General features: G+C 43.5%; 2 protein-coding genes across 3 annotated transcripts; both read right to left on the bottom strand.

Annotated features, from left to right (window-relative positions):
• Positions 1-659: 659 nt before the first annotated feature.
• mansc1 (MANSC domain containing 1) lies at positions 660-6,387 on the bottom strand. Of its 2 annotated transcripts, XM_083692040.1 has the most exons (6): positions 6,255-6,387; positions 5,344-5,469; positions 3,878-4,208; positions 3,401-3,544; positions 3,071-3,193; positions 660-2,485 (listed from the first exon to the last, which is right to left on the bottom strand). In XM_083692040.1, the coding sequence occupies exons 3-6, from the start codon at positions 4,128-4,130 to the stop codon at positions 1,896-1,898; spliced, it is 1,110 nt and encodes a 369-aa protein (XP_083548166.1). In that variant the 5' UTR covers positions 4,131-4,208; positions 5,344-5,469; positions 6,255-6,387; the 3' UTR covers positions 660-1,895. The 2 variants fall into 2 exon arrangements, with proteins under 2 accessions (XP_083548166.1, XP_083548165.1); XM_083692039.1 differs by having other exon boundaries at positions 660-3,193.
• A 601-nt stretch (positions 6,388-6,988) lies between these two features.
• Positions 6,989-9,738, bottom strand: c4h11orf98 (chromosome 4 C11orf98 homolog). The gene is made up of 4 exons (XM_083691999.1): positions 9,650-9,738; positions 8,934-9,058; positions 8,445-8,542; positions 6,989-8,209 (listed from the first exon to the last, which is right to left on the bottom strand). Exons 1-4 carry the CDS (start codon positions 9,695-9,697, stop codon positions 8,082-8,084), a joined length of 399 nt encoding a protein of 132 aa, XP_083548125.1. The 5' UTR covers positions 9,698-9,738; the 3' UTR covers positions 6,989-8,081.

The following is a 9,738-nucleotide window of genomic DNA, read 5'->3' on the forward strand; positions in this document are numbered from 1 at the left end:
GTGTGCATATAGTGTGTGTGTGTGTGTGTGTGTGTGTGTGTGTGTGTGTGTGTGTGTGTGTGTGTGTGTGAGAAAGAGTTAGTGGGAGAGAGAGAGATTGGTGTGTATGAGAGAGAATGAGTAGGAGTGAGAGTGAGGGTAGTGTGTGTGTGTGTGTGTGTGTGTGTGTGTGTGTGTGTGTGTGTGTGTGTGTGTGTGTGTGTGTGTGTGTGTGACAGAGCGAGACAGAGAGAGAGAGCAAGAGAGAGAGAAATGAGTGTGAGCCAGAGAGAGTGGTGTGTGTGTGTGTGTGTGTGTGTGTGTGTGTGTGTGGTGTGTGTGTGAGAGAGAGAGAAAGAGAGAGAGAAAGAGAGAGAGAAATGTGAGTGTGTGAGAGAGAGAGTGAGTGGGAGTGAGTGGCAGTGAGTGGGAGTGAGAGAGAGTGGTGTGTGTGTGTGTGTGTGTGTGTGTGTGTGTGTGTGTGTGTGTGTGTGTGTGTGTGTGTGTGTGTGTGTGAGAGAGAGAGAGAGAGAGAGAGAGAGAGACTTTGGTGATAACAAGATTCATGCTTCAGTTCATTAATTAAAGTCTTTCTGGGAGACAAAGAATGACAACAGAAACTTAATTCAAAAATCACATTTTATTTCTTACAAGAACTAATTTAAACATCTAATCCCAAATTGATTCGAAAACAACACTTCACAAAACGAGACCGACTGTTACCATCTACATTACAAATTATCAAAGCAATACAAGTAATAAACAAGTTAAAATTTGTGCAACTATTTTCAATTTGGCTCCATGCTTTTACGCGTGGTGAGTTTTTTTTAAAGTGGCTGCGCTGCATGCCAATAAGAAAGTCAGCAGTGATTTCCAAGGTAGCTGCTGCCACCTTGTGGTACATATCGATATTACATCTAACCTACCAGTAGGCATGTTTAAATTCCCCTCATCTCTCTCACACACACATCGTGTAAGTGCACACTCACTCGCACACTCACATACAATACAAATTGACTTATGAAAATAGTGTGCAGCCAGTGTTATCTACCTATGAAAACAATCTTACCATTTAAAAAGAAGTGTATTATATCAAAAACATAGATACAATAGAATAGTGCATCAAACTTTTAAGATTTGCATCCATCATTGTATTTCATCCAGGGTTAAGCCAGAAGTATTTGGGACACAGTAGAACAACACAGTGAATAAAAGTGAGTTAAGTCAGACATTTAAATTGGATAGGTGATTAAAAGAAAGAAAAAAAAGAAAGCAGTCCACAACATCATATCGTTGTGGTGCCAAAAGGTAAAGTAATAGACATGCTAAAGTGCACCTCTTCCTTTCACAAAGCATTCATCTCTCTGCTGTCACATCAGTCCTCTCACGTAAATGACAATGGCGGGTGACCCTGTCACTTATGACCCGCTTTGTTTGATTAAGTTCAGAGGCTTCCTGAGTTTATGGAATAGACATATTGCTGTGTCTTTCTGTATTCCATAGCCCTCTGATATATTTCTCTGTTGTTCAAATAAAGAGGGGTTGATTGAATGAAGCTGTGATAATGGTGTGCTAATCAGAGAAAGAACATTGTTATGCGATTAAACAAAATGAGTTCGTCATCCAAAATAACCGTTTTTTTTTTTTTTTTTTGTGCATGGACTTCTATGAGTCTTGTTCATTGTCTCTCTGTGCTGTGTGTGTGTGTGTGTGTGTGTGTGTGTGTGTGTGTGTGCGCGCGTGCGTGTGTGTGTATGTGTGTGTGTGTGTCATTGGGTGTGTGTGTGTGTGTGTGTGTGTGTGTGTGTCATTGTGTGTGTGTGTGTGTGTGTGTCATTGGGTGTGTGTGTGTGTGTGTGTGTGTGTGTGTGTGTGTGTGTGTGTGTGTGTGTGTGTGTGTGTGTGTGTCATTGGGTTCACACCTCATAGTGCAGGTCATTGAGCTCCAGTCTCGTGTAGTGACGCCTGTCGAAGGACTCCATGGCTTTGCGGCCCACCACGGCCAGGGCCAGGGTGAGGATGGCCAGCCCTATCACCACCACAGCCACCAGGCTGCTCTTCAGTGCCCCCCGCGAGGCCACAGCCTTCCCCTGACCCTGGACGTGGTTAAGGGAAGCAGGGTCCAACTGGACTGCCCCCTTTTGCACAATGACCAGCCCTGTAACTGTAGTTATCCTTGGGATCAATGGTTCAGGGGCTGCCATGGTTGTAGTCGTAGTGGCAGCTGTGGTTGTAGTCGTAGTGGCTGCCGTGGTTGTAGTCGTAGTGGCAGCTGCCATGGTTGTAGTCGTAGTGGCTGGTGTGGTTGTAGTAGTCGTGGCTGCTGTGGTTGTAGTAGTCGTGGCTGGTGTGGTTGTAGTTGTCGTGGCTGGTGTGGTTGTAGTGGTGGTGGTGGTGGTGGTGGTGGTGCTGGTTGTGGTGGTGGTTGTTTCAGTGGCTGGGGGGTGGATCAGTGGCTGGTCCGTGATGACGCTGCTGCTGGTAGTTTTGGCAGCGGCGATGGTAACTGTGGTAGTTAGGACAGGTGGAGAAGTTGTTTTGGTGGTGGTAACATGGGGTTTCGCTTTTTTGGCAGGCTTACTTTGTTTTTTGGCAGGTTTATTCGGCTTTCTTGGAGTTAATGTAGTTGTGGTAGTGACCGGTGCTACTGTAGAAGTAGTGTGAACCTCCATTGGTGCCCAGGGTGTAGTTTGTGTTGTTGTTGTAAGTTGTGTAGTAGTAGTTGTTGTTGTTGTTGCTGCTGGTGTAGTAGTTGTTGTTGTAGTTGGTAGTGTTCTTATAGGTATTGTTGCTTGGATGGTAGTGGGTTGTGTTGTGGTGGTGGTGGTGGTAATAGTTGGTTGTGGGGTGGTGGTAGACTGTGTTGTTGTTGGTGTTGGTGTTGTTGTTGTTGTTGTTTGTGGGGTAGTTGTGGCTGGTGTTGTTGTTGTTGTTATGGTTGTAAGAATAATTGGTTGTGGAGTTCTAGCTATTTGTGTGGTTGTGGTCGGCTGGGGGGTAGTAGTGGTGGTGGGTGGTTGTGTGGTAGACGGTGCTTGTGTTGTTGTTGTTGTTGTTGTTGTTGTGGTGGTTGACTGCGTTGTCGTAGTACCTGGTGTGGTGGTTGTAGTGGTGGTTGGTGATGTGGTAGTTGGGGCGTGTGTTGTGGTGGTGGTCGTTGGCCTTTGTGCTATGGTAGTTGGAACAGGTCTCACTGTGGTGGGATGGATCAAACCTATGTCGCAAACATAAAATCCACAAAGATTATTTCATGTTTTAGACACCGATTAAGCCAAGTCCTGGACTAAATAACTTTTTCAATTGACAATCGCCATTGAATATCAATATAGTCTAAGAATTGTCTTCATCTTCATCTGTCTGTGAAACCAGCCCAAAAACGAATGAGAAAGACCACACTAATCAGCTGGTAACATGTGATTACCTTTGAAAATGTCATATGTGTTAATCCCAGGCTGAGAAGCAGTCATCAGAGGACAGGTCTGCTCTGTCTCACAGTGGAACAGATGGCAGTTCTCAGTCTTGGTGGGTGTGTTGGGTTTGTATACAGCCATGGTGCACCTGACACCTTTGAGAGGGAAAAACATACAATCAGACATGAATTCACTGGTCATGGAGCACCAAGGTAATAACTGATATTACCAGCATATACAGTACATGGGAATGATTGTATCCCTTGGCCTCAAAAGGAGTGTTCTATATTTATGGTTATCAGAGAACCAATGCTTCCACTCATTATGACAGTTCTGAGGTAGTGTAAGAAACAGGTTGGATTCTACACTCTCTAACATTAAACCATGACGTGGACGAACCCTTCGCTTGATAAAAACACCAAGTATAACATTTGAAGTGGTTCAACTGACAAAGACCTAAGAACTCCAATCCTGCCCTTTTCAAATACCTGGCTTCACTTCCTCCGAACAGCAGGCCATGACACAGTCTCGCTCCGACTGGACGACACGGGAGTCCATGACGGTTCCTGGTTTGGCTAACGCCACTCGGACGTTGACGATGGCGTCTCGGTGCTGTCTGGAGAAACACGTCTCTGCGTCCGATCCCAAGGCAGGGACGGTGGCCAGCAGCATCGCCATGGTGATCAGGAGGAGCGTGGGCGCCTTCCTGGGTAGAGGCCGGGTCCCAGAGAGGGTCATCATGGCTTCACAGATCCACAGGCCTCCGGTTAAACACAAGCCCTCAGAGGAGGCGGCACGAGAGGGCAGATCCAAAGAGTCCTGCAGGGTCAAAGGGCAGAGGGCAGGGGTCAGACACTCTGTCGGTACTGTCGGTCTGAATTCAATCATGAGGCAAACAATTATACATCGTACAGAGGGATCCGATTCATGGATCTTACCCTATAAAGTTTCAATTCACATTTATGATGTATTAGAAGTAAGCCCCTGCTTTTAACATTTGAGACACACCATCATGAGTATTGAAATCACAACTTGCTCCACAACAGAGACACATAGGGTGCTCTAACCCAGAGCCGGACCGCCGAGTGTGACTGAAAAAACAGTTATTGGAAATACATTGGTTTTGTCAGGGTCGCAAATTCAACCCAGCACACACATTCATATTATGGGACAGGAATCCTGAAGAGCCTCCTTTGATAAAGGCCCTTTCCTGGCAAGGTGTCAATCAAACGTTTGCCAGGCAATGCAAAAGGCAGCCTTTCACTTGAAGCACTTGGTGGCGTTCCAGACACTCTGTGAAAAGTATCTCCTGAAAACGCTATCTGTTCGCGGTGCTCTCTCCTTTTGATTTCACAAGTTAGGGTGTCACTGTTATCAGCTTGAGTCCATGGCCTGTTTCCATCTAACACCATAAAACTATTGTTTTTCAGTGTCCCAGAATCCCAACCGGTGTCTGTGTCATAAGCTCAGACAGACAACAACCAGACTAGCCTACTACCAATGAAATCAACAACACACACTATTATAATGACAAGATATTTAACAATATACATGTAAGAACAATAAAAAAAACAATCGATTTCAAATATACACACTAGACTGGACTTCCTTAGCTACTAATTTGAGGAAAGTGAGTGTTTTTTCCCCATAACATTTTGATGATACACATCCACAAAAATGGCTGTATCATTTCATCTTAAATGAACAACACACATTAAACACAATATCCCATTCTTTCGACAGCTGGTCGTCAAATAATTATGACTGCGTTGCCTCCGCAGTCAGTTTCAGGTTATAAGAACACGAGGTCCTATTAAAAAACCCACTGAATCCAACTTTGAGCAACTGACTTGTGTCAGCAGTGCTGTCTGGAGACATTAAGCTCAATGTTCCCGGCCTAATGTCAAACCTGTAGTAGGATCTCTGGTTATTTTAAGAGGAGCCCGGTACTCACCAAAAGCCTGTGAACATACGCAGCAGCCCTCCATAGATGACCAGAAGTCCTTTGGGTCCACAGTCCAGCACACACTTTCTTACAATCTCCTCCTCCACTGCAGAACTTTGCTCTGTTCTCCGACTCCTATGGGACGGGGCATACAGTAATCCTGATGTTATCTCTTTAAGTGCTGTCGTTATTTGACTCACGCAGCACTATCAGCATGATTACCACAGGTTTAACAGGAGCTGTTTCTGTACTGTGCCGGTTAGAATGTGTGCAGCTGGGACAGGGCTGGTGACTGGAGATTTGTCATATGGGACATGATCACTGATAATGCATCCTGAGGATTTATCAGAGATGGAATGATCACACACACACACACACACACACACACACACACACACACACACACACACACACACACACAGCTACAGGCCTACAAGCATGTTGGGAAATGAAAGCCTCAATACTAGACATGAAACATGTTAGCCTCAATACTAGATTCAAAACGGGTCACCTTACAAAAAGTGTTAACATAATCATTGCAAATGGGGCATTGCATTGCTCCTATAAGAAACAAAATATAAAAAAGCTATCGCTTGAGAGAGTAAATTAAGTCAATGCTGTGGAAATATTGTTGGTCACTATGGGTCCAAGAACCACCACGGGATGCGTCGCTACGCTACGCATATGAGCATCTCAACTGTATCCGGAGTAACCTACGATCAAGTCGTGATGCAATCTTTATGAAATACGTGCGTTTTTCATTGACACACAATAACTGCATAATATTCCTTATCAAGGAAGGAGCCATCCCATTCTTAAATATCCTACCTGGTTATGACCTAAGTTGCATGACACACACAAGTATAGGCATGTTCTGTTCATGAAATAATGACACAATGTCAGATTTCATTTTTACCTACCTTCTTTAAGATGGTGAAAATAACCAATGAACTGGTCGGGAGAAGGCTCTTACAATCATTTTCATAACCTCATTAATTTCAATCAAATTGTCCCTTATCTTTGAATACAAGGATACCCAGTGTTGCATCCGACGCTCTCGTCGGCAGGTCGTTCACCAGACAACTTGAAACAATAACATCCAAAGGTGTGACATTGAAATTACGTGCAGAGGGCACTTTACCTATTCAAAGACTCTAGAAACAACAACATTTAAAAGACGATTGAGCCTTTCTCCTACTGGCAGCATCCAGCTATCGATGTCCTCGATCCGTCCCTTTATTAAATCAGTGCGAACAATCTGCGTTGCGAAATAAGCATCCTCAAAAGATGAAACCAACATGTATCCACGCAAGGTGCATAACCATTGCTAAATCAAGCATGCTATATTCATTTATCAGACCGGCAGCAACATTGTAGCTTGTGCGTAATCTGCACTGCGAGGGATCTTTGTTGCTTCTGAGTCTGACCCATTTTTTTGTCTTTGTCCTCGCGACTAAAGCAAGGGGGAGGGATGACGGAACACTTCTACTCTGCCCCCATATCTAACAGCATGTACTATCTTGGGCTCACGTTATTTCTAATTTTCTAAAATATCAAAACGCCTAAAATAGACAGCCTATTCCTAAAACACATTTCATAACGACGCGATGTGCACTTACTTATTAATAAAGTTAGTAAATCACACATTCAAATATGCAATACATAAGGTACAGATTTATTAATAATTGAAGCTGAACAATACACTTGATATACAAGCACTCCACCATCTGAGAATTATTTCCAAAGAGGATCCATATGTGCATTCATGTGTGTCACTTTATAAACCACTTTCAATAATTCAGTTATGTGATGAAATATTGCACTGCAATTGAAAATATATGACAATCAAGCCAGTTTTTATTTGGGAACATTTTGTCCCAAATAAAAGTAGGATGCATTCTGACTAGACAACACAAAGCAGAACAAAAATAGCTTACTAAAAATAGAAAAACTAAAGCTTACAATTGTCTTTCGTGTCGTTGTCTAACTTCACATAAACAGTGATCACAATACCGTCACAAACCAGTCTCTTGATGTTGATGGCAACAGTTAAAAGCAGACCCAAAATAAACAGCCTGCAGGGTCTGGCTGTGACAGCCACAGAGGATGCGTCCCAACAGTCTCTCCTGTAGTCACCTGCTCTCTCGCTTCCTTCTTCCAATACATGTTCAGAAGGAAGCAACAGGAGAGGATGCAAGGAACACAGGAGAGACTGTTTGGACGGAGCCAGAGAGGGGGGACTATAATTGGGCCATGAGCGATTAACACGCATCACACCTGCAATCGCAATGACAGACACCTTGGATGACATGCCTGCAATTAACAACTGACAAACTTGATGACATTTCTCACACTACAGCACACATATATTCTCAAAAAATGTATGTATACCGTACCAAACCCTTTTCCCGTGACATTTTCAGTATGACAAACCTTGTTGTATTACTGTAACTGTAGAATTTCTTGCTCTGTATTCAGGTTAATGTTTTGCCTGCAAATGTACACCTGTCCGACCAAGGCAGTGAAAACTGACAGTCGAAGCCCTCCGTGTGTAAATGCTGCAAAACAATGACCTCCATTCCACCCATGTTTGTTTAAACAAGGACACTCCATATTACATTTCACATACACTACTCCTTTGTAGGGAGAAAACAAACTCCGGTCCACTCATTTCAAATGCAAGCTAGTAGTGCCCATGGCCTTAAAGCCAATAGAAACAGTTCAGTTTGTTGTTGTCCTCTACATCATTATTCCATGTCTGCCATATCAACATCCGCTGACTTGGATGCACCTCGTTTCTTCTTCTTCTTCTTTGGTGCCTTCTTCTTTGGTGCTGGGGCCTTCGTAGAGGCAGGGGCCGCCTTTGGTGCCTCCGCTGAGGAGAGAGACAGGGTAGATCGCGTTTTAGTCAATTAGTAAAAAAAGAAAAACAGTACAGTGCAATAAATACATGTTTATCGAGTTATACCGTATGTAATGTATCTATTGCTGTCTGGGGAAATGACTAGGGCCCTGACTTTTTCCTGATCCTGTGACCTGACCGGGAAAAAATAAAGACCTTCAAGATACATACACAGTTAGAAAGGTCCAACAAAAGGCCCAGTGTTTACCTTCTGTGGCAGCCTGCTCCCTTTTCATGTGATGCAGCTGTTTGAGAAGTTTGTTCCTTTTCTTCCCAGACAGGGTGATGTTCGCTCTGGCGCTGGTACTGAGGGGAAACAAATATAAAAAAAGTCAGATCAGTTCACCACATGGAAGCCAAAAAGATGGACCTGAATACATAAAGGTCAGATTAAACATCTATCTCCTATGAGGATCTCAGCTCCCACCAATTGAGTTCAATGATTTTGGTGTAACAAGAAATGTGTGAGAACGAAACCCATTGCTATTCGAAATCAATTACCAAAGAACAACAAATAAACAGGGAATGTTCCTACAAGAATAACGACAGCGTTACCATGAGTCTTAGAAAACCATTATATCAAGAATGCCCAGTCCACTGTCTCAATAATCTATAACTACAGCAGGTGTTATTCCCTATAAAGGATTTTGGGATAGAGATTTAACCATTTCTGTCCTGTCCCCCCTCCCTCTCCTACTTTCTCTTCTTCAGGTGATGGATTGTGGTGAGGCCCTCATCGATCACTGCTCCTACGATCTTGTGCCGCCTCTTCTTCTCTCTTGTGATGTTCCTCCTCCTCTTGAACAGCTTCTTCCCCAAATCCTTCAGGAGCAGAACAACCATAGGAGAGTGGGTCCCTTGCCACTGTGCCCAAGCTTTTTAAGCACAGGCCTCGAGTTTTCCCCTGACTTGCTTTTGGGGAGTCTACGGTCCCGGCCATTATTAAGCACTGTGTGACAAGACTGTTTTTTTTGTAAAAGAGACTATACAAATACATTTTATTGATTGATTGATTTAACTTATCAAGACATTGTTGCAAGGGAATGATATTCTCCTATTGCCTATGATTGACACGTTTCCTTTACTGAGTTAGCTAGCTAGCTACCTTATCATACAACATACAAACGAAAGTTGTTTGTCATCTGTAAAACTAATTAATGACATTCAGCATGAACTTAATCAGTCACACAGGAGGAACGCACACAAATGCGATGGCATTACTTATCAGCTGTGATCGGGACAAAATATTGCCACGTGATGTGAACTATGATAGCTAGCTCGCAAACGTTAGCTTCTAGCATCATTTAGCTCAACAAAATAACCTATATGGTTACAGATTTAGACGCAAAAACGCATTCTACACATTGTTCTAATGTAAAGTGTTATATTAAGAGTTACAAAGAGTATTCTTACTGTTTTTGGTCTGTTGATCTTTCCACCCGGAGTGCCTGACTTCACCATGCTTGCGGTGGACAGCTAACACATGCGAGGCAGGGCAGAGG

Source organism: Argentina silus (genome assembly GCF_951799395.1).
Source record: "Argentina silus genome assembly, chromosome: 20".
Taxonomy (NCBI): domain Eukaryota; kingdom Metazoa; phylum Chordata; class Actinopteri; order Argentiniformes; family Argentinidae; genus Argentina; species Argentina silus.